The sequence below is a fragment of the Myotis nattereri genome (assembly GCF_964212035.1).
Source record: "Myotis nattereri genome assembly, chromosome: 13".
Taxonomy (NCBI): domain Eukaryota; kingdom Metazoa; phylum Chordata; class Mammalia; order Chiroptera; family Vespertilionidae; genus Myotis; species Myotis nattereri.
This window is the reverse complement of record NC_138088.1, coordinates 5,370,853-5,396,092: the sequence shown is the minus strand read 5'-3', so window position 1 is coordinate 5,396,092 and position 25,240 is coordinate 5,370,853. Positions and strand designations below refer to the sequence as shown.

General features: G+C 49.7%; 1 protein-coding gene across 2 annotated transcripts in view; it reads left to right on the top strand.

Annotated features, from left to right (window-relative positions):
* VSTM4 (V-set and transmembrane domain containing 4) overlaps window positions 1-25,240 on the top strand; it is a 103,052-nt gene that overhangs the window by 50,653 nt on the left and 27,159 nt on the right. For both annotated transcript variants that reach the window (XM_081105198.1, XM_081105199.1), the window contains one exon: window positions 2,524-2,557. In XM_081105198.1, the coding sequence (XP_080961324.1) occupies window positions 2,524-2,557 (34 nt within the window). The remainder of the gene's footprint in view (window positions 1-2,523; window positions 2,558-25,240) is intronic.

The following is a 25,240-nucleotide window of genomic DNA, read 5'->3' as shown; positions in this document are numbered from 1 at the left end:
TCTCTTGCCAATTTCTGTAGTCAGGTTCAGTCCAGGATCTTTTGCCATGTTCTCTCCAGCGAAGTTCTTCTGTCTCTAGGTTCTGTGTAGGTTCTGTCTTCTTGGTTCTGTCTTCTTCTAAGTTCTGACTTATTACATCTGTATTTATGCCACTTGATTCCAATCCTATCAATCTCTATTCCAAAGGTTAGGGCGTTTCTTATCTCCATTCCAGGGGGTAAAGATTATGTAGCTTAAGCATGATTGTTCGTAGTTAAAGTGATTAATTACCCGCCTGGCACTTAGTTAAGAGGTTTTATTCCCTCCCTAACTTCAGGGGAAAATCCCTACCTGGGGAAACAACCTTTCTCAGAGAGGTGACCTTGGTTAAAACACATAGTGCCAAGAAGGTGAGCAAACATATTAAGAACAGTATGCCATATATGCCAGGTCCCTTGAAACAGCAAGCATGTACCGGCTCCCGGCACTTCTCAACACTGGCAGTATTTCAAATCATCTCTTGTTTGGTGCCCACTGGTCTTTGCCCCAGGACAGACCTTCATAGCACAAGTCAGGGAGGGTGAGGGTGGGCCTAGATTTTCTGAAATAGAAAGGGTGATGTGACGGGAAGGAGGAAATGAGTACAGTCTGTCTCAGGCGTGTTTCAGGAGGAAGCATTCTAGGAAACAATATCATGGAAGGTGAGAATCTAGAAATAGATTTCCCTAAAACCGCCCTTCCTAAGATGCCTAGGGCATGCAAACCCCGGGGTACACAAGCCACTGATCCATATAATAAGCTTGGAGTAGTGCCAGGAGTCCATGTTGTGTTCCTTAAATGCTAGCTATGACTTTACTGCTTCAGTATCTATAAGCTATCCAGAACATAGTTCTGAGTTGGAATACAGTAACTGGATGCAGAGAGAGTTTAGATACAACAGGGGGCTGGGCCAGAGAAGCCTAAAAGAGCCCCTCTAAAGCTGGTCCCATCCTCTTGGTCTGGAACCTGAATTGGTCACCTGCTTGACAGATACTCCAGATGTGCAGCTTAAACAGCCTTTTGTTTGCTCACAATACTGCAGGTCAGCATTTTAAAGGCTCTCCCTTCAAATATGGTCTCATTCTGAGGTGCGAATTATGTGGGCTTCAGCTTTACTTCTGTCTGCGGTGAACCCAACTGTGACACTTGTTTGGGCTGGGGCTCAGCTGAGCACCCAGGTATCAGCAGCTGCAGTCCAGTGGCCCATCAGCTGGGCCTGCTTTGGGGCCTCAGCTGAGATGACTGGCATCTGTTCCATGCGGTATCATCTAGTAGGCTAGCTAGGCTTCTTCACGGGGAAGCAGAAGAATCCCTTAGAAGGATGGAGGGAGGGAGAAAGGACGACGAGGAGGAGGAGGATAGCAGGGGAGGGGAAGGGAGGGGAGGAGGGGGAGGAACGAGGAGACCCAGTGAGCATGCATGCACAAACCTAGCACAGGGGTCTTTTAGGTCTCTGCTTGGCTACGGTTTCATTGGCCACAGCATGCCTGTGGCCAAGCCCAGAGTCAAAGTGAGAGGGTGTTACACATGAGCGTGGGTAGATACAGGCAGGCGTGATCACTGGGGCCATGGATGCTACCACACAACCCAGGGCCCTGTGGCTGCCTCACCTTTACTTCTATTTGATGTGAACCCAACTGGGAGCTTAGATTGGACACTTGTTAGGATAACTGCCTAGGTATTCTTATTTTTCCTCTACAACCAGAATCTTGTTTTTCTCAAGGAGACCTACGCGGAGGATATCTTGCTCTAAGACTGTCTTTCCAAGGGTATCCTGTTAGTCCTGGAAGAGCACTGATCAGAGAACAGAAACCCGCTTTATGGAGAGGAGAGTCTAAATGGAAACAGGTGGCCCTGAGGAGGCCTTTTCATCATTAACCCCTAGAGTGCCAGGGAGTGCGATCGCGCGCCTCCTGTCTTTTGCCAAAAGTGCTGGGAGCGCCATCAAAGCTTCGAAATGGCGTCCAGTTCTAAGTCTGCTTTTATTAGTGATGATGATATTGCTAAATATGTCAATGTAGTAAAGGTTTCCTTACGTTTTTGAATATGTAACTTCATTTACTTGCGATTCATAATTTTTTTCCTAAATTGCTGTAAAATCAGCAAAAATGCCTTGGCAATTTTAGCATAGTTCATAGGATATTGGTTGGCACTCAAAGGGTTAAGGCAGAGCTTAGAAATTGGGTGGTGCTGTTACTCCTGGAACCTTCAGGTTAGAACCCAACTCAACCTAGCAAAAGTATTGAATGTTTTGGGCTGTGTAATCAGGAATTCTGGAGTGTGTGGCTTCATATCTGGCTTGATACAGGTGTGGAACAGTATCAGATCACTGGTGTTCATGCTCTGGCTTCACTGTTCTCATCCAAAGAGAAGTGTGAAAGCCCTGAGAGGTGGCTGGAGCCAACATCTGGTCAACACCTGGGCACATATATCTCCTAATTCCTGGAGTATATATGTCTAAAGTAGCATTTATTCACCATCTTTTATTTATTTTTCTTTTCACAGTGAGAAAATATTTGGTGAAATGCCCTCAGAACAGGTAAGAATATTTTTGCTTCTACTTTCTTTAGATATTACCAAGAAATTGGTTAAATATGTATCTTTAGTTAAAGGTCTTCATATCAGTCCACAAATTGGCCTAAAAATATGTGTCCCACATGCATTTGCATATTTCCAGACTCCATGCTCTGCTATCACCCCCAGCGGATCCAGAAAACAGGTGGTTTCATGCTGCCCAGCACCTGCTCTGGAGGACGGTCCCTCATTTAGAAAGGGGCGGGCAACTAGACTGAACCACTTTGATGCCTTCTTACCATAGTCACTCCTGATCTTTCCCCAACAATGCTTGCTTGTTCTATGCCCCACTCTGCAGAACACAGCCATTAGTAATATATGTGCTAAGATGCTAGCTTTTTAGCTGGTCGGACAAACCTCATAAGTAACATAATAGTTATAGTAAATATTGCAAACTCAGAGTGTTTAAAAATGTGTGACTTTTGATCCAGGCAAAATGGCAGAGGTCAATTTGTCCCTGTTCTGCCCTGCTAAGCATTAACGTAAACCTTGCAAATAATATGAGACACCAAAGGAGGACTCTGAAAGTTGCTTAAAGGAAAATTATGAAAACCAAAGACAAAAGAAAAAAATCTCAAAAGCAACCAGAGAGAAATAATGTATTACCTATTAGACTCTGATAATTAGAGGAACACAAATTTGAATGACAGCATATTTTTCATCTGAATTTGTGAAGGACAGAAAGAAATGGAACCACTTTAAAAAAATTTTTTTTTTTAAAGTACTGTTAACCACAAATTTGATATCCAGCAAAATTATCCTTTAGGAAAAAGGGGAAATAAAGGCATTTTCAGATTAAGGGAAACTAATGAAATCTGTCACTATCAGGCTTACTTTTAAAGAAATTCTTGAAATAAAAGAGGAAATCTTGGTGCATTAGAAAGGAAAAAGGAATAATGGAACATAAAATATGGGTAGGTAAGTAGACTATTTTTCCCTCATAAGTTTTAAAAATAATATTTGATGTTTAAAACAAAAATTATAAAGCCATCTGATACTCAAGAAGTGCATTATGATATTTAAAAGTGGGAAAGGTAAAGTGACTTAAATAGAAGTAAGGTTCCCATACGTCACTGAAAGTGATAGAACATTGGTATAAGGCAGTGATGGCGAACCTTTTGAGCTTGATGTGTCAGCATTTTGAAAAACCCTAGCAACTCTGGTGCCGTGTCACATATAGACATTTTTTGATATTTGCAACCATAGTAAAACAAAGACTTATATTTTTGATATTTATTTTATATATTTAAATGCCATTTAACAAAGAAAAATCAACCAAAAAAATGAGTTCGCGTGTCACCTCTGACACGCGTGTCATAGGTTCGCCATCACTGGTATAGGGTGACTTCAATATCCCACTCCTTCATCAAGGTAAGTCTGAAAGAACATCAAAGTAGCTGTCCCTAGTCCTGATGTGATCCCCACAGAACCCTTAGAGAAAGACAGCCATCCCAGCAGCCAGCACCAGAGGTGAGCCTCCTTCTCTCGCAGCTTTCCTGCTGCTCTGTCCTCATCCCTGGCCTTGCATTGCCTTTTTCCCTAGGGTGCTCGTTGTTCCCATGAGCTGGAGTTAATGGCACCCATGTGTTCCATGGTCACAGTTGAGGCAAGCATGTTTCTGGCTGAAGCAACATGCATGTGCAGTAAATGGAGAGTATCCAAAGGATGGAAGTAGATATGCCATGCAAACAGTAATAATAAGAGAGGTTATAGCTAAATTAGTTTAAGATAATAGATAATTTAAGACAAGAAATATTACGAGGGACAAAGGAAGTTTCATAATTATAATGAGTCTAGACATCAGGAAGATGCAGTCATTATAAATCGATATGGACCTAAAAAAGAGCCTCAGATACATGAAGCAAACACAGAAATTTGAAAGATAAAGTAGATGATTCTAGAATAATAGTTCATTCGAATGTTCCATTCTTAATAATTGATAGAATAGCTGGACAGAAAATCAGTAAGGGCGCAGAAGATCAAGCAATTTGACCCTACACAAAAGAATGCTCTACCCAATGACTATAGGATAAATTCTTGTCAAGTGTCCTTGGAACGTTCTTCAGAATAGACCAAATGCTAGGCCATTAAACAAAAATTAAGAATTCTTAGGAAAGAATATCATGGAAAGTGCGGGTCTAGAAATAGATTTCCTCAAAACCATCCTTCCTAAGAATGCCTGGGGCAGTGGTCGGCAATCCACGGCTCGCAAGCCACATGCGGCTCTTTGGCCCCTTGAGTGTGGCTCTTCCACAAAATACCACGCGCGGGTGCACACATACAGTGGGATTGAAACTTTGTGGCCCATGTGCAGGAGTCGGTTTTCAGCCTGGGCGAGTCTATTTTGAAGAAGTGGCGTTAGAAGAAGGGGGTGTTGGTCGGTTGGGCGACAGGAAACGCCTGCACAGGTGGGCCGCGGGATACGCAGCGCAGGGGAGGCGCCAAATATCAACAGTACTTAAACTATATAGGCAGGTTAATAACAATGTACCTACCTATATAGTTTAAGTTTAAAAAAAATTGGCTCTCAAAAAAAAATTTTGATCGTTGTACTGTTGATATTTGGCTCTGTTGACTAATGAGTTTGCTGACCACTGGCCTAGGGTATGCAAACCTCAGAGTATGTAAGAAATCATGCAAGGTTTGTTCTCTGGCAACAGCAGAATTAAATAGAAATTAATGATAAAGATCTTGGAAATTGCCAAATGTTTTAAAATTTAAAACAACATGTTTCTAAATAATACCTGGGCCAAAAAAGAAATCACAAGAGAAATTAGAAAATATTTTGAATAAATGGAAATGAAAACCCAATATACCAAAACTTATAGGATGCAGTGAAAGCAGTGCTTACAGAAAAACGATTATGGATTTAAATACCTATATTAGATAGGAAGAAAGGTCTCAAATAAGTAACCTAAGCTTTCATCATAAGAAACTAGAGAAAAGTGCAAGTGAAATCCAAAATAAGCAGCATAAAGGATATAATAAAGATTAGAATAGAAATCAGGGAGAACCAAGATGGTGGCATAGTTAAACATGTACTCACTGCCTCCCACAACCACATCAAAATTACAACTAAAATACAGAATCACCATCATTCCCAACCGCCTGAAATCTTGCTGAATGGAAGTCCTACAACTAGAGCAGTAAAGAAGAAAGCACATTGAGACTGGTAGAAGGGGGTGGAGATGCGGAACAGGCTGGTCGGACACATGAATTGCATTTTTTTTTTTAAATCAGGAGGGATATCTCCACTGTGGAGGCCTCCTATGAGAAGCAAGGGGTTCCAGCCCCACACCAGCCCCCAAGCCCAGGGTTTCATAGTTGGGAAGAGAAGCCCCTGTAACTTTGGGCTGTAAAAACCGGCAGAGATTGTGGCTGAGTGACACAGAGGCTGCTGGAGACCCAGGAAGTTCCTCTTAAAGTGCCAGAGCACAAAGTTACACAGACTCATTGCCTCTGAGCTCCAGCACTGGGTAGTGGCTTTGGGGGATCCAGGGACATATGGGAAGGAACTGGATTACCTGGCATTGGGGCAGGAACTAGGGGGCAGCTTTCTCCCAAATGTGGGTGCTCCCAGGGGTCATTGTTCCTATGCTGGGACTTCCCCCATTGCAGAGCTGACTGGTAGTCATATCTGAGTTTCCATCAAACTGGCCCACACTGTTCGTTCCACCCTGCTGATCCCCTGAGACCCCATCCCATCCAATTTGCAGCCCCACCCAAGCTGTTTGCAGTGGCTTTTACATATAAATGGCCTGTCCTGGCTCAGGCTTCAGACTTTCCTAAAGTATCTCAAATAAGCAGCTAATGTCAGCATGCCCTTTACCTATCAATAAGAGGCCCATGATCCAGCACTAGCACCAGCCTGTCTTGCTTCACAATTTGGCCTCACGAGGGCACTTCCAAGCCAAATATAAGTAGCAGCCATCTGCAGATTGCTCTTTAGCTCCTGCTGGGTGGTCTCAGGCAGTGGCTGACTTTGCACCTCCTGGGAGGCCCCAAAGCCAGTGCACCCAGTGGACAGTTTCAGACCATGCCAGATTACAACTCTACACATCCACAAATGACACATTCAAGGGGCAGAATCAGTGAGCACCAAAGTCACACTGAAGTAAGTCCTGTTCCCTAGGGGTGTCTCTTGCATAGCAGCTCTTCCACTGTAGTCACAGCTGTTCCTCACAACCAGTTGGCCTGGAGGTCAATTCCTCCTAGTGATAACAACAGCAATCAGGGATCAACTACAACAAGACTGTGCATACAGCCCACACAGGTGTTCACCTAGAGTGCCCAGCTCAGGTGACTGGGGAGGCTGAGCGACAGGGCCCTACCTGACACTTATTACACAAGGCCACTCTACCAATTCCAGGAGACATAGAAACTTCTATGGACATAGACACTTCTACCTAATATATAGAAACAAACGCAGGGAAGCACAGAAATGCGGAGACAAAGAGACACCTCACAAATTAAAGAACAGAAGAAATCTCCACAAAAAGAACTAAATGAAATGGAAGCAAGCAAACTACTGGATGCAGAGTTCAAAAGCATGGTTGCTCATGGTTGATAAGGTTGCTCAAGGATCTTCATGAGAGCTTCAGGGACTTAGTGAAACTTTCAAGGATCATAGTGAGAATTTCAAAGACATGAAAAAGGTCCAGTCAGAAAGTAAGCATACACTGAAATAAGGAATAATTTACAGGGATTCAAATCAATGATTTTTAATGTGAGAAAGCAAAAAACATTCAATGAGAAGAGCAAAAAGAAAAAAGAATCAAAAAATATGAAAATAGTGTTAGGACCCTCTGGGGCAACTTCAAACGCACCAACATTTAACATTATGGGGGTGGCAGAAGGAGAAGAGAGAGAGCAAGATATTGAAAACCTATTTGAAGTAATAATGACAGAAAACTTCCCATACCTGGTGAAATAAATAGACTTATAAGTCCAGGAAGCACTGAGAGTCCCAAACAAGAGGAACCCAAAGAGGCTCACACCAAGACACATCATTATTAAAATGCCAAGGGTTAAAGACAAAGAGATAATTTAAAAAGCAGCAAGAGAAAAGTAGTTAGTTACCTACAAGGGAGCACCCAAAGGACTATCAGCTGATTTCTCAACAGAAAGTTTGCAGGCCAGAAGGGAGTGGCAAGAAATATTCAAGGTGATGAATAGCAAGGACCTACAACCAAGATTACTCTACCCAGCAAAGCTGTCATTTAGAATTGAAGGTCAGATAAAGAGATTCACAGACAAGAAAAAGCCAAAGGAGTTCATCACCACCAAACCAGTATTACATGAAATGTTGAAGAGTATTCTTGAAGAAGAAGAAGAAGAAGAAGAAGAAGAAGAAGAAGAAGAAGAAGAAGGAGAAGAAGAAGAAGGAGCCAATAAATATATATCTATCAACAATTGAATCTAAAAATAAAAATAAATGAACAAGGAAACTAATGAACAAAATAAACTGATGAATAAAATAGAACCAGAGGTATGGAAACAGTGACCAGATTGATGAATCTCAGAGGAAAGGGGGAGAGGGGGTGGGAAGAAATTAACCAAAGACCTTATATGCATATGCATTACTTATGGACACAGACAATAAGGTGTTGAAAGCCTAGGGCAGTGTGGGAACGGGGTGGAGGTTGCAATGGGGGGAGTTAGAGGGGGTCATCTCTAATACTCTCATCAATTAAGAGAAAAACCCCCACAGAAATCAATGATATGGAAAACACACACATACATCCTATCTAATAAAAGAGAAACATGGTAATTAGCATATGACCCGTACCCTTCCCATTGGCTAATCAGGGCGATATGCAAATTAACTGCCATCCAAGATGGCGGACGGCAGCCAGGCAGCTGGAAGCTAACATGAGGCTTGCTTGCTTCAGTGACGGAGGACTCCAACGTTCCCCGCCTGCCTTGCCGGCCTCTGAGCCTGCAGTTTGAAACATTGTAACAAATATAGAAGCTAAACAAAACCCCAAAAACCTGCTTTCAGTGAGCCGGGATCTCAGAGCTGGAGTTGATACAGAGTTTCGATTATAGAACACAAACAAACCAGATACCTGCTTTCAGCAGCAGAGGCCTCAGAGCTGGAACCAGAGCTAAAGCTGGCCCAGAATAAAAAAGAAAAAGAAAAAAAGGAGCGGTTGGGAGCTTCAGTCACCCACCAGCCTGAAAACAGCCATCAGCCCCTCACCCAGACTGGCCAGGCACCCCAGTGGGGACCCCCACCCTGAAGGGTGTGTGACCAGCTGAAACAGCCATCATCCCCTCACCCAGACTGGCCAGGCACCCCAGTGGGGACCCCCACCCTGATCAAGGACACCCTTCAGGGCAAACCAGCCGGCCCCCACCCATGCACCAGGCCTCTATACTATATAGTAAAAGGGTAATATGCCTCCCAGCACCAGGATCAGCGGAGCTGCGAGGCCTCCAGGCACCGGGATCAATGTGACAGGGGGCAGCGCCCAAACCCCCTGATCGCCCTGCAGCTCTGTGTGTGACAGGGGGTGGGGCCACAACCTCCCTATCGGCCCTGCTCTGTTCCTGACAGGGGAAGCGCCCCAACCCCCTGATCAGCCCTGCTCTGTGCCTGATAGGGGGGAGCTCCCCAACCCCCTGATTGCCCTGTGGCTCTGTGTGTGACAGGGTGCGGTGCCCCAACCCCCTGATCGGCCCTGCTGTGTGTGACAGGGTACGGCGCCCCAACCCCCCCGCCCCCCCCCCCTATGGGCCCTGCTCTGTGTGTGACGGGTAGAGCCATAACCTCCCCATCGGCCCTGCCCTAAGTGTGACAGTGGCAGCACCCCAACCCCCTGATCCACCCTGCTCTGTGTGTGACAGGGGGCGGTGCCCCAACCCTCTCCCCCCACAGGCCCTGCTCTGTGTGTGACAGGGTAGAGCCATAACCTTCCCATTGGCCCTGCCCTGAGTGTGAGAGTGGCAGCGCCCCAACCCCCTGATCGGTCCTGCTCTGTGGGTGATAGAGGGCGGCGCCCCACCCCCCTTACCCTCCCCACGGGCCCTGCTCTGTGTGTGATGGGGTAGAGTCATAACATCCCCATCGGCCCTGCCCTGAGTGTGACAGTGGCGGCGCCCCAACCCCCTGATCGGCCCTGCTCTGTGTGTGACAGGGGGCGGTGCCCCAACTCCCCTATCGGCCCTACTCTGTGAGTGATGGGGGAGCTCCTCAACCCCCTGATGGGCCCTGCTCTGTGACTGATGGGGGAGCTCCTCAACCCCCTGATGGGCCCTGCTCTGTGCGTGACAGGGGGGAGCTCCCCAACCCCCTGATGGGCCCTGCTCTTTGCGTGACGGGGGGAGCTCCCCAACCCCCTGATTGACCCTGCTCTGTGCGTGACAGGGTAAGGAGTCCCAATCCCCCTGATGGGCCCTGCTCTGTGTGTGACAGGGGGCAGCGCCCCAACCCCCAGGTTGGCCCAGCTCTGTGCTCTACAGGGGGTGGCGCCGCAACCTCCCCATTGACCCTGCCTTGAGTGTGATAGGGGGCGGTGCCCCAACCCCCCAATCGGCCCTACCCTGAGCGTGACTGAGGGTGGCATCGCAACCTCCCAATCTGCCCTGCTCTGTGCATGACAGGGGGCGGCGCCCCAACTCCCCAATCGGCCCTGTTCTGAGCCCGACCAGGGGCTGCACCTAGCGATTGGGCCTGCCTCTGCCAACCGGGAGCAGGCCTAAGCCAGCAGGGCATTATCTCCTGAGGGGTCCCAGACTGCGAGAGGGCACAGGCCAGGCTGAGGGACCCCCCCTTCCCCCCGAGTGCACAAATTTTTGTGCACCGGGCCTCTAGTCCTATATAATACAAGGCTAATATGCTGCAAATAAACTGAATGACAGAACAACCAAACAACTGGTCGCTTTGATGTGCACTGACCACCAGGGAGCTTGTGCGAAACATGGCAGGCATCGGCTGTGGTGGGATGGTGGAGCAGGTGAGTGGGGGTGCCAGTCCAAGGCGGGACGCTGGTTGCTGTCATCGGGGTGAGTCTCTGGTGATAACTGAAAATTCTTTGCTCCCACGCGCAGCAGTCCCACCTGGCAGTTGCACCTGCTGCCAGTGCCGAAGCTGCCGCTCACACCTGCTGCTGGCACCCAGTGCTGGCCCTGATCACTCGGCACTGTCAGCGGGTATGAGTGGCAGCTGCTGGCCCCAATCACCCCTCAGGGATTCTCCACCTGTCCTGAGGGGAGATTGTGGCCAGCAGCTGCCACTCATACCTGCAGCTGGCACTGGAGCTGCTGCTTGCACCCGCTGCCGGTGCCCGGAGCCAGTCCCGATGGCTCAGCACCATCAGTGGGTGTAAGCAGCAGCTGCCAGCCCTGATTGCCCTTGAGGGCTTCTCCACCTCCCGCTTCTCCTGAGGGGCAATCGGGGAAGCAGCTGCCGCTCGCACCCACAGACAGCGCTGACCCCAATCGCATTGACCCCAATCGCATCGACCCTAATCGCATCGTGCCTTCAGCAGGTGCGAGCGGGGCTGGCACCATCAGTACGTGGGAGTGGCTACGGCAGGAGCGGGGCTTCAGGCAGACAGGTGACTGAGGGCCACAGTGGAAGGGTTGGGTGGGGGCTCAGAGATGGGCTGAGACCCACCCCTGTGCCTACCGCAGCCTTGCGTCCCATTGCGGCCCACAGTTCCTTTCACGGTGCAAAAATTCGTGCCCTGGGCTCCTAGTAGAAATATAATGGAAAAAAAAAAGTTGGTTCTTTGAAAAATTCAACAGAATTTACAAACCTTAAGTTAGACTGTCCATGAAAGAGAGAGAGAGAGAGAGAGAGAGAGAGAGAGCGCAAGAAGAGAAAAAACCCCAATTACCAAAATTGGGAAGGAAAACAAATTAGACCCTACAGAAATTTCAAGGCTCATAAGGAAATATTATGAACAAGTTTATTCTAACAAAGTAGACAACATAGGTGAAATGAAAAAAAATCCTACAAAGACACGAATTACCAAAATCAATTTAAAAAGAGCTATACTTTGAATAAACCTGTAATAAGTCAAGAAATTGAATTGTTATTGATTTGTTAGCTAAAACTTTCCAACCAAGGGAAGCCCAGACCCACAGTGCTTTACTGGTGAAGTATATCAAGTATTGCAGAAGAATCGAATGCCAGTCCTTCCCAAACTCCTTCAGAAAACTTGAGAAAGCAGATGGTGTGGGGAAAATGGATAAAGCACTCTTCACAACTCAATAAGAAGACGGTAAATACAATTAAAAATGGACAAAAAGATTCGCATAGATATTTTCCTAAAGAGTGTATACAAATGACTAACAAGTTTGTGAAAATATGTTCAGTATCATTAGCCATCAGAGAAATGCAAACCAGACCTCATGTGATGATGCCACTACGCACCCCTTGCAATAGCTGTCGTAGAAAAGACAGCGGCGTCGAGTCTTGGCAGGGATGGGGAAGGCTGGGACCCTGTAGGCTGCTGGTGGGAATGGTGAGTGGTGTAGCCACTTGAAAAACTGTTTGGTGGTTTCATAAAACAGTAAGCATAAACTTACCATATGACCTAGCAATTCCACTCGTAGGAATCTACCCCAAGAGAAAGGAAAGCAAAAGGGCATACATGTCTACAAAAAGGCATGTATGCGGTTGTTCATAGCTGCTGTATTCATAGTAACTGAAGCTGCGAAAACCTAAATATATTAATCCACTGATGTATAGGTAAACAGAATTTAGTACATTCATCCAATGAAATGCCATTTGATAAAAAAAAAAAAAAAAAAAAGGAACAACTGCTGATGTATGCTACAACATGCATGGGCCTTAAAAACATTACTAAGTGAGAGAATTCAAGTGCAAAAAGATTCTGTTTGTTTGAAATGTCCAGAAAGGTAACCCTGTGGAGACAGAAAATAGATTAGTAGTTGCTTAGCGTTGAAAGTAGGAATAAGGATTAACTGTAAATTAGAGGGCACTTTTGGGGGATGACCGAAGGGCCTGTATTGTAGTGATGATTGCACAACTTTATAAGTACACTAAAATTATTGAATTGTACACTTATAATCAGTCAACTTTATGGTAAGTAAATTATACCTCAAGAAAGCTACATGTTTCTTTTTGAGCATATGCCCCATCGGGCCTCCGGGACCGGCCTTGGAGATGTGGGGGTTGTGGCTGGGTGGCCAGAGGCTGGAGAGCAGCCGGCAGCGTTCCTGGGGATGCTGAGATCGCTGTCTGGGTTTCCACATTAGCACACGGTGCCAGGGGCTGGGGCTGTTCCCCTCCCCTCCCAGGCCTTCTCCTTCACCTGCCCCGTTCTGAGCTGGTGCTGACCGAGGCTGGAAGTACAGGCGAGGGCATCATCCCAGCCTGCAGGCGTTGGGGTTTCATCTCCTCCAGCCCTAGAGAGGTCAGGTCTGAGCGCAGTCCTTATACGCCGTCCCCTCGACCAGCTGGTGCCGCCAGCAGGACTGGTTGGGGCCTGAGTTGAGCTCTCCCCGTGGATCTGCCTTCTGTTGGGCCAGCCCGCTGGCCTACCTGCCTCTGGAAAGCCTGCCTGTACTCCACTGCTCCCCTGAACCCTGGAGGGGCCAGCCTGCTCCCGCAAACCTGGACATGGGCTACTGACTTCCATTGTCTGTGCAGATTAGAACCTGATCAGAACCTCATGCCGATTGGACTAGATGCAGCCCAGGCCCTTGTCACGGTACCTCACTGGTGACAGTCAGGCTGTGCCTCGGCTGTGTGCTCCCATCCCTGTCCGGCCGCGGCTCCAGATCCTGGCCCCACCATCGGAGCTGTGGCAGTGGGCAGCGGGGACCCTGGCATCTCAAGGTTTGATCCAGACAAATGTCCTCTCGGTCCTCTAACCGAAGGGAGAATGGCAGAGAGCACAGGGCCAGGGCCAGCGCCCGGGAGGGACCCTCGGGAAGGGCCGCATGCTGGCTGGAGCCTGCAGTCTCTGGTGGGCCTTGTCAAGTGCCTGGGCGGGAACCTGAGGCTCTAGGGCAGCGGTTCTCAACCTGTGGGTCGCGACCCCTTTGGCGGTCGAACGACCCTTTCACAGGGGTCACCTAAGACCATCCTGCATATCAGATATTTACATGACGTTTCATAACAGTAGCAACATTACAGTTATGAAGAAGCAACAAAAATAATTTTATGGTTGGGTCACAACATGAGGAACTGTATTTAAAGGGCCAGAAGGTTGAGAACCACTGCTCTAGAGAATTCCATGGCTTGTTGAGAGAAGTCAATGGAAAGCAAACAAGTCTCATCCTGAGTGTGTCACCCATGAAGTGGGAAATTGGCCTGGAGGTGCTTTTTCCCACGGCCCAGTGTCCCAGAGCAGAGCCGGCCCAGGCGGACACCGCCTCCGGGAAACAGCTCTGAGCAGCGGCCTGTGACGCTCTCAGCCGCCCAGCAAAGCAGCTGTAACCAATGCACCACGTGCTGCAGCTGCGAGGGTCCCCACCCACCACACACCACTGGGCTCAGATGCCTTCCTTCCTGCAGGTCATGTGCAAGCCAGGCGGTTCCCAGCTGGGGCATCTCCTGACCCTGAATTTGACCTCTTCTTATGGGCTTGAGATGACAAAGTATTTGCAAGTGGGAGAAATTACAGGATGTTACCTGTGCTGATGGCAGCTACAGCTGAAGGGAGGCAAGCCTTCTGCAGGCTTCCGGTGTGCACTTTCTCACACACAGGCGGCACAGACTCTGTGTTGGGTAAGCCACAGTACAGCTTCTCTGCTTTCGAGCTTAGTTGGAAGCATTCTGTAGGCTTTTCTGAACCACCGCATATTTTTAAACATACCCCAACAATCGAAGTATGGGATCTAATTAATACATGATTCACTCAGGATCTTAGAATGAAAGCAGACTTACAGTGTCAAAAAGAATCCAAAGTGATGTGCCCTGCAGGCAGATGTGTAACTCCCCGCTCTCTGGTGTAACATTGAGTAGCATAGTGTCACACTCACTCCTTCTCTGAGAGGCATCCTCCGTGGTGGCTCCAGGCTCTGGGGCCGGGCTGCCTGCGCTGAGTCCGGCGCTGCCACTGGTTGCTGTGTGCCTTTGAGCAGTTTGTCCGTTTCTCTGATAAGATGGGACGATGATGCCCCAGCACAGTGGTCGGGCATTAGTCAACAGAGCCAAATATCAAGAGTACAACAATTGAAATTTCTTTTGAGAGCCAAATTTTTTAAACTTAAACTATATAGGTAGGTACATTGTTATTAACTTGATTAGGGTACTCCTAAGCTGGCCTGTGCTGAAAACGTCCTCAGTCTGATTGAGGTACATTCGCTGAGGTTGACCCCTCCCAGCTCTCCCATCCACACTCATCTTGTACACTTGTTTCCTCTATCAGAGAGACCGACTTCTGCGCATGGGCTACGAAGTTTCAATCGCACTGTACGTGCACGCCCGCACGTGGTATTTTGTGGAAGAGCCACACTCAAGGGGCCAAAGAGCCACATGTGGCTCATGAGCCGCAGTTTGCTGACCACTGCCTTAGCACATAGCGCTGTTGTCAAGATTAAATGAGTTAGTGCCTGGTGAATGGTGAGATCCATGCAGATGGCTCTGTTATTATTCAGTCAATACTTATGAGTGAGTCTTCTACACAGGATGCTTGTAAGGCCCGTAGAGCAAGGACGAAATAACACGGCCCATGCCCTTGAGGTCTGTGCCAAAGGGGAGACCCAGAGAGGCAACATCATGGCAGCACCTTGGGAGGCCCACAGAGCTGTCACCGGCACCCAGAGGAGGTGCTCCTAATGGCCTTGGGATCTGGGGGTTGGAGGGGAGGCTTGCTGGAGGTGAGCTGCAGGCCCAGCATGAGGATGAGTGTCCCAGGAGAAGAGGACTGGCGCGGGCAGACGCAGAAGCAGGGAGAGAAGCAGAGCAGGGAAAAGGCCGGGCTGGAGGGATGTGGTTCCTGGGAGTGAGGAGCCTGGAGGTTCGGGCAGAGCAGCAGGGAGGAGAGGCAGGAGGGCGGCAGGGCCGGGTGTCCAGGGCTGGAGTCATATTAACAACAGTAACCAAGCCTCACTTTTATTCCATCCACGTTCGGGCCACAGGGCTGAGCACGAACATGTGCAAGCCCGTGAGTGGGTGCTGGGACGGACCCGTTCGATAGATGAAAACTGACATGAGAGTGGATGATGCTGAGGTGCCCTCCCAGGGAAGCGTGGGGCAGCCGGCATGCCCACCCAGGTCACCTGGCCGCAGAGCTGATGCAGTCCCAGGTGTGCGTGGAAGCTTGGAGCTCCTGTGAGTCATCACACACATGAGCCAGGAGGAGATGCTGCGGGAAGTCGGGCAGTGCAAGGAGCAGCGGGAAGGGCGGGAAGGGCGCGGCTGTGGGTGTGGGTGTGGGTGTGGGTGTCGGTGCGGCTGTGGAGGGAGAGGGAGGGCTGCCAGCGCCCTGCATCCCGGACTTTGAAAGCCTGATGGGCTCTGGTCACAGTGATTTGCAGACTCCCCGCCATGGTGTGGCTGTTGTTGGGTTGTTTTCACCTGCATGTGTGCTGATTGCTTCCCTCTGTCCACATTCCCCGGAGCAGCCAGGTGGCGGGGCGAGCACAGGTCAGCAGATGAGGCATGTGTCTCCAGGCCTGTCTCCTGCTTCCCTGACATCACTGATGCCGTCTTGTCCCCACCCCACCCAGCTCAGCATTCTTCTTCCCCTGCCCCAAGGGGGCCAGGCGGGGAGGACGGGCCTGTGGGCCTGGTCGCTCGTCTGCTGTAACATAGTGAACACTCACCTGGATTTGCTGTCGGTTTGTGCCATGCCCCCCGCAGCTTCTCTGGGATGTCTCCCCTCCACAAACAGGCCCCAACTGGCCTAGTCTCTCCCGCAGGACTGCCCTGAGGCCTCGGCGAGGGGCCCAGCTGTGGCCGATGCCTCAGGGGCTCCCGGTGGCCACACCTGCACTCCGGGCACTGGACACCGGACACCGGAGGTGTCAGGGATTTCTCTCCTTCCTCTCAGAGCCTGCAGGGCGCAGACTCTCTCCCCAGAGAGCCCGTGCAATGCCGACCTGGAGAAACGGCTGGTCCTCTGCCCACTTCTACCCTTGGACTCCAGGAGACAGTTAGCAGGTCTCCCTTAGGAAGGGGAGCTGCTTACCTGGGCGCTGCCATGGGTGGCCAGGGCGGCTTCCATTCCTGGCTCTTTCCCAGGCGGTGCTGTCCCGGTGCCAATGTGTCCTTAGGCTGGGCCTGCCCGCTAAGGGGAAAGGCGGCGGGTCCATGCACCCCCAGCCTCAGAGTCATCGCCTCCCTCACTGTTACGTCTGTCTAGAGCAGCCGTGGGCAAACTACGGCCCGCGGGCCGGATCCGGCCCGTTTGAAATGAATAAAACTATTGAAAAAAAAGACCGTACCCTTTTATGTAATGATGTTTACTTTGAATTTATATTAGTTCACACAAACACTCCATCCATGCTTTTGTTCCGGCCCTCCGGTCCTGCTTAAGAACCCATTGTGGCCCTCGAGTCAAAAAGTTTGCCCACCCCTGGTCTAGAGGGTCAGGTTGTGCTGAGCTGGGGTGGTTTCCAACCACCAAGACATGAGGCCTCAATCCTGTGGGTCAGGGTAGATTCTGCAGGTAACCCGTGAGCTCCCCCTGCCCTTACTCTTCTGCCCAGGACACTGTGTGCAGCCACGGGATGTTAGTAACACCTCCCTGCGGTGCCAGCTAGCACTCAGAGACTTTAAATTCACACACAAAACCCAGCCTGGCGAAGCCCGTGTGCCGAATGCCGAAGCCCGTGTGCCGAATGCCGAAGCCCGTGTGCCGAATACCGAAGCTGGCAGGGACTCGCAGCACAGCTCTAACCGGAGGCCCAGCAGGACCTTTGGGCATGTAAACCCTTCATGATATGAGGCCACGGGAGGCTGTGGGCAGGGAGACAACTTGGCGACCCCTCACAGCGGAGCAGCTTTTATTGTGATGCTGTTCAGAAGGGTCAGAGGTTGGCCCGGCCCATGTGGCTTGGTGGTTTGATTCCTGGTTAGGGCACATGCCCCGGTGGTGGGCTCAATCCCAGTAGGGGGCGTGCAGGAGGCAGCCAGTGATGTTTCTCTCTCATCCATGTTTCTATCTCACTATCCCATTCCCTTCCTTTCTCTCTAAAAAAAAAAGGTCAGAGGCTGGAGCAGCAGGAAATGCATTGTGACCCCCAAAGTCTGCTGGTCCTTTCTGGGTATACCGGCTCAGCTTTGGCTCAGTGCAGAGAGCTGCCTGTGTCTGGCTCCGCATTCAAGGACTCAGAGAAGATTCCAGAATAATGATAATAATAATATTGGTAAGATAACAATAGGTGATGGCCATTAAATGCTCACTGTGTATCAGACACATCTCAGGGCGTCACCAGGAGTGACTGGCACCGTGCATCCACCTGGAACGTGAGGTTCTGCCACTTTAAGCCGCTCCTGGCCAGTGGCATCGGTTGGCCTCGTGTATTCCCGAGGCAGGGGGAGCCCTGGAGCCTGCGCGATGCCAGGAAATCTGCCGTGTTCGCATGAGTCCTTGGCCTTGGTCAGTGTCAGCAGACCTGGGGTGGGGGGACCTGTTATTGTTGATGCCAGTGAGTTAAAACCATAGTTGCTGAGACCAGCTTTCCTCCTTGCAGAGTCTGCCCTTTCTGGTGCAGGGTTCAAGGTCGTGCGGTAGTGAGCCAGCTGCATGCAGCCTTGGCAAAGGGAGCACAGTGAGCTTAGAAAGGAACGGAAGGCACCCGTCCGCCGGGATGTGGGTCAGGGCTCTCGGTGAGACCTGGACGTGCAGGCGGGAGGGAAGGAGGCGTGTGGGCGCTTCTGAAGGTAAACGGGACCATCTAACAACTTTCAAGGCCTCTGTCGAGTCCCAGGATCAGGCGGAGGAGGTCCGGGACACTGGCCTGGATGGATGCTGGAAGGACCACCTTCCTCAGCCCCACTCAGCTCCCCACGGGCATCCCATGGCATCCCCAGCGTCCGGTCAGACCACACCCTTCTGCAGCCCAGGACAGGCGCTGTGCCAGGGACGAGGAGCGCCCACTCACTCAGCAGCAAGGAGGTTAAACAGCCCTCGCGGCAGCTTTGACTCAGTGCCATGCTGAGGCAAGAGATTGCCCTGGACTAAAGGGGCGATGGTTAGATGCCAGGGCCCCTCCGAGAGCAGCTGCTGCAGCCCAGGCCACCCGACCTCGAGGGAGTGAGGACGACCCGAGGGAGTGAGGCCGCGCTGACCCAGGCCAGGGTGCAGCTCTGTGGCTCAGCGTGAAGCCTCTCACCTCCAGGTAGGACGGGGTTGTGGCCGGACTATGGTTTCTTTCCTAGGGCAGCTCGGTTTATGTTGTCTCACTTGCTTTTCCTGCTCCCTAGCCCTGAGCTCTAGGGACAAGGTGGGCCCTTCCTTGCCCGCCTCCATTTGGGCACTGGCACCCCTTCTTCCAGACAATTCCAGGACAGGAACGTGCTGCCCTCCCCTGCTGTCCACTCTCGGGCCGGGCCCCAGCCACAGCCCCTCCCCCCAGACCCCGGCACTCAGGTGGGCTCCCTCTCCTCCCCCCTGGCAGGGGTGAGAACAGCTGTAAGAGTCCCAGGAGCTCCCTACCCAAATTTAATACCAACTTAAAATCCAGTGGGTGCTGGCATCGCCTTCCGGTACCTTCTCCGTAGGGAGCTGCGTTAAGCGTGGCTCGGACACTGCGGACCTGACCTGATTACCATCTGGCTGCCCCAGTTTCCTTGTGCTCTGTTGTCTGGCCTGGGCCCAGAGTCCTTGCTCAGGGCCATGAGGCAGGCCGACCTGCAGGTCCCACGCCTCCTGTCCAGGCCTGAGGCTGACTTCCCCGTCGGGGTCAGGGGCTTGGACGCCGGGTTCTTTTCACAGTGCCTGTGTGGGGTAACGACAGACATAGCTGTTGTCAACTTCAGCTCGTGCAGAACGTGGTTGCTCACAATCTGGTCAACACCTGGCAAGGTCAAGGGTGCCTGCTTTACCTGGTGTCGGGGCAGCGTTCTTGCTCAGCGTGCAGCCTCTCCCTCCTTCCCTGCCTGCCTGCTCTGCCCGGCCCTGGTACTGGTGTGGCACCCCTGTTCTGGGCCAGCGGAGGGCATGCCCTTCCCTCAGGGCCAAGACATGCCACCACCAGATACTCAGATAACAACACCATTCTCCTGGGCAGTGCCAGGAAGTGCCCTGCCCACCCTGTACCCACACGATAGAGATTAGGGTCATGCTATCTGGCATTTCATTTCATGCCCCACCTAGTTTAGGCCCCACTATCTCATCTGACCTTCACGACAACCCTGTGAGAAGGGTAGCAAGGTGGTGGGATGAGGCTCGGGGAAGTGAGGGACTTGCCCAGGGCCAACCCTCTGCCACTGGTCCGGGGCCCATTTACTAAGCCTGGCCTCCGTGTGCCATGAAGCAGAGGTGGGACAGAGGCTCCCATGAGAAGCCGCTGGGCAGGAACCTTGCACGTGTCACAAGGGCCCCACCCTTGATGGAGCCAGAAAGACCGCCCTGTTCCTGCAAATCACACTTCCCTTCATCGCACAGCTCTCCAGCGCCATCGGGGCCTCCAGCCCGAGTCCTGGTGCTTTGGTTTGACTGGCTCTCTCCCTTGAGTCAGAGACAAAATACAGTCCTCCTCCAACCAAGATACAGAATAACTTTCTGCAAGTGGATCATAAAGTGGGCTCTTAGTCACACATGCCCACCAGCCTTGCTGGCTCAGTGGGAGATGTAAGACCCAAGGGAATATTGCCGAGTGCAGCTGAGTTTCCGTTACTGCAACATGAATTAGAATGAGGCCTAGTCAGTGTGGTTTTGGAGGAAACTGGCGATGACAGAGCAGATCCTTCCCATTCACTCGAGCCCTGGCACGAGGGCCAAGTTCCATCAGTGATGTGCAGAGTCGTCACATTTTATTAATGAGCTAAGGCATTGTCCCCGAGAGAAGAGAAGAGGAAGGGACTGTTAACTTGATTCTGCGGGGTGTGAGGTGCAGCGGGGGGAAGATGCAACCTCCGAGGTGAGAGACAAAAAGAAAATATTGAATGGTTTTAGCAAAAAAGAAAAATACTGTGCTGAATAAAAAGGCAAAATGGAAAGGGCATTGGGGGAAACGCCTGGGGCAGTCATGTCAGACTGGTGAGAAGGTGCGTGAACGTCTGTGAGAAGCACGCAGGTCCTGACCAACAAGCAGACGTCCACACAGCCCTCCTAATGAGACAGCCAGCCAGCCGGCGAGTGCCATCCTCACTAGCAATCAGAAATGCAAGGGAAAGGGGATCCCATTTTTCTTCATTAAATGAGTAATTTTTAAACTGATAAACCTGTTGTTAAGTAGGATGAAAACATCTGTTGACAGAGTGGCTATACAGTAGAACCAATTTGTCACAGATCATATTGACAGTGGGCATTAAATATCCTTGAAAATGGTCTGTGTAACTGGTACTTCCAGTTCTAAGAATCCAACCTAAAAACAAATGTAGGAATGGAAAAGAATTGGCACACATACATTTATGACATTATAATTTATACTTAGGGGCCCAGTGCATGAATTTGTGCACCTTGAAAGGAACTGTGGGCCGCGAGGCTGCAATGGGCACAGGGTTGGGTCTCAGCCCATCCTCCTTGCACTCGCCAGGCCCCTCCCGCCGCAGCCCCAGGTCCCCTCTCTGCTGGCAGCCCCGCTCCTGCTTCCGCTGCCACTGCTCGCACTCACTGACAGCACCGAGAGATGGGGCCTGGCACTGGGCGCCAGCAGGAGGTGCAAGTGGGGCTGGGCTGGCAGCAGGTGTGAGCGCTGGGTGGGATTGCGGCGGGTGGGAGCAAAGAATTTTCAGTAACCACCAGAGGCTCGCCTTGATGACAGCGACCGGTGACCCACCTTGGACTGGCACCCCTGCTCACCTGCTTCACCATCCCGCTGCAGACAACGCCTGCCATGTTCTGCGTGTGCCCCCTGGTGGTCAGCTCATGTCATAGTGACCAGTTGTTTGTTTGGTTGGTTGTTCAGTGGTTCTGCTGTTTGGTCTATTTGCATATTAGGGTTTTATATATACAGATATCAAACTGGGAAACAAATTAGAAGTTTATAAGTCGGGATGGCTAAGTAAACTATACTATATCTTCTCAATTGAATAGTATGAGGGTGTAACAGTAAAAGAGATGTAGAATAAATAAAAAAAAGGGTGCAAAATTGAAATAGAATATGATAAAAAAATGGTGTATAAAAACCAAGGAAGGTTTGAGAGCTTACGTCTACCCAGAAACCTGAGCATGATGTTTATGGTAGCTCTGTCCTTACTTGCCAAAACTCGGAAGCAGCCGCGATGCCCTTCAGTAGGTGAGTGGATAAGTAAGCCCAGTACATCCAGATCATGGGATATTTTTCAGGGCTAAAAGGAAGTGAGCTATCAAGCCAGGAAACAACATGAAGGAAATTTAAAGGCATGCAACGAAGTGAAAGAAGCCCATCTGAAAAGGGTACATACTGTAGGATGCCAACCACACGACCTTCTGGAAAAGGCAAAACTACGGAGCGAATAAATAGACCAGCGGTTGGCAGGAGTTGAGGGGTGGGAGGGAGGAAGAGGTGGAGCTCAGAGGGTTTCTATGGCACTGAAATTGTTCTGTAGGCCACTACAGTGGACACATTACACTATTCATCTAAACGCATAAGATGTACAGCACCAAGAATGAACCCTAAGGTAAATTGTGTACTTTGGGTAATAATGATGTGTCAGTGTAGTCTTATCACTGATAACAAATGTACCACTTGGGTAGGGGATACTGATAACAGGGAAGAGGCTATGCATCCGGGGGAGGGGGCAAGGGTATGGGGAAATCTCTGTATGTTCCCCTCAATTTTGCTATGAACCTAAAACTTCTCTGAAGAATGAAGTCTATAGCCCAGCTGGTGTTCCTCAGTGGTTGAGTATTGACCTATGAACCAGGACGTCACCGTTCCATTCCTGGTCAGGGCACATGCCCAGGTTGTGGGCTCAATCCCCAGTAGGGGGCATGCAGGAGGCGGCTAATCAATGATTATCTCTCATCATGATGTTTCTATCTCTTTTTTCCTCTCCCTTCCTCTCTGAAATCAATAATGTGGTGTGTGTGTGTATTTTAAATGAAGTCTACAAGAAAAACACAAGAGGAAAAGACTGGAAATAAAGGTTTGTGTTGGGTATTTGTGCAGGTTGTGTTTTGGCTCTGGTAGACTTATTTTCTTTTTTCTCCATGCCTGTAATTACCATTTTAAAACATGAACATACCTAGCTGGTTTGGCTCAGAGGATAGAGCATCAGCCCACAGACTGAAGGGTCCCAGGTTCGATCCCAGTCAAGGGCATGTACCTCTGTTGCAGGCTCGATTCCCACCCTTGGTTGGGGCACATGGAGGAAGCAACTAATTGATGTGTCTCTCTCACATCAATGTGTCTCTCTCTCTCTGTCTCTCCTCCCTTCACCCTTTCTAAAAAACAAATAAATACATAAATAAATAAAATAAAACATAAACATGTATTAACTTATAATAGAAATGCCTGACCCCCTGAGGCATATCAGCCAGGGAAAACGTTAAAGTTTTTAAAAGTATCTATAATAATAAAAGCATAATATGCTAAGTAGACCAGACAGCTGGACGACCTTACGGACATCAATCCAGATGTCTTTCCGGATGAAGCTGCTGCAGTGGGGGCTGAGGTAGAGGCGGTTTGGGTTGATCAGGAAGGCAGGTGAGCAGTTAGGGGTGATCAGGCAGGTAGGCAGACAAGTGGTTAGGAGCCAGCAGTCCCAGATTGTGAGAGGGATGTCCAACTGCCAGTTTAGGTCCAATCCCACGGGGATTTGGCAGTCGGACATCCTCCGAGGGGTCTTGGATTGCAAGAGGGTGCAGGCCGGGCTGAGGGACCCCCTCCTCCATGCATGAATTTCATGCACCGAGCCTCTAGTCTATAATAATAAAAGCATAATATGCTAATTAGACTGGACATCCTTCCAGGCGAAACTGTAGCTGTGAGGGCCGAACCCCTTGTATGAATTTCATGCATCGAGCCTCTAGTATATGTATATATATAGTGGTTCCTCTCCCTATCCTGCTTCTGTTTATTCCTCAGCACCCCATTCTAAGGAACCATATGAATACTTGCAGAGTGTCTTTATGTATGCATATGGAAATACAGATATTCTTATTGTCCCCTATTTTTATTAAAAAAGTATCACATTTTACACATTTTCTAGCACCTAGATTTTTTCACTTAGCATTGTATCTTTTCTTATCAATGCACAATCTCGTCTTCATTCCTCCGTACAGCCACAGAGGACTCCAGGTGTGGATCTGTGGAGTCCCCACGTTCCTCAGCCAATCCCCCGCTGAGGGGCAGTGGATTGTTTTCAGTCTGTTGCTGTTACCAACAGGACTGTAATGCCTCATACATACATTTTCATACATGTGCAAGAATAGCCAGAGAATAAATTCCTGGAGGTGAAATTGCCAGGTCAAAAAGTAGAAGCCTTGCCCTAGCTGGTTTGCTCAGCAGACAGAGCGTCGGCCTGCAGACTGAAGGGTCCCAAGCACATGCCCAGGTTGTGGGCTCGATCCCCCATTGGGGGTGTGCAGGAGGCAGCCAGTCAATGATTCTCTCTCATCATTGATGTTTCTATCTCTCCATCTTTCTTCCTCTCTGAAATAAAAAAAAAATACATATACTTAAAAAAAAAGAAAAGTGGAAGCCTCTGTAAACCTGATAGTCCATGTTATTCTGACTTCTAAGTGTTTCCCCCCAGGAAGGGTTTACACTCGCACCAGCTGTGCTTCTGAGCACCTGACTCCTACACCCTTGCCAGAAACGGCTTTGCCTTAAATTTGATGTTTGCTCTTCTGATATGTGGAGCAAGGAAGTGCACTATGTTTTCATTTGGGTTCCTTTCATGAGTTTTATTTTTATTTTTTAAAAATGTATTTTTATTGATTTCAGAGAGGAAGGGAGAGAGATAGAAACATCAGGGATGTGAGAGAATCATTGACCAGCTGCCTCTTGCACACCCCACACTGGGGGTAGAGCCCACAACCCGGGCATGTGCCCTGACCAGGAACAGAATGGTGATGTCCTGGTCCATAGGCCGATGCTCACCACTGAGCCACGCAGCCAGGCCCTTGCACAAGTTTTAGCCTGTTTTCATGTAAGAGCCTTTCCTCTTACCTCTGAAGCTATTTACCACCTTCATTCATTTTGATTATTAGCAGTTGGCCATATTCTTACGGACTTCTAGAAATTCTTTATTAGGAAGAGAGCCTGTCATAGTGACTGTGCCTCCCTGGCTGGGCAACGCAACCAAAGACAGAGCTTCTACAAGGGGCTGCCCTCTGGGTGCGAGAGCCAATAGGATGCATTTGGAATAAGACTGACGGCCATTGCAGAAAGCATGTGGACCCCACCCCACCTGCAGCATCAGGAACAGATTTCGCGTCAGGACAGTCTGTTCGCAGCTTTCGGTTGGCTGCTTACTAACATCGTCACTTGGGGAAAGTCACTTAGCATCTGTCATCTTGGTTTACTTACTGCGTAACCTTGGTTTCCTTACATTACCGGTAAGAAAACCATTAAGAAAACCAAGATGACGGGTGCTAAGTGCCTTTCCCTGAGTGACGATGTTAGT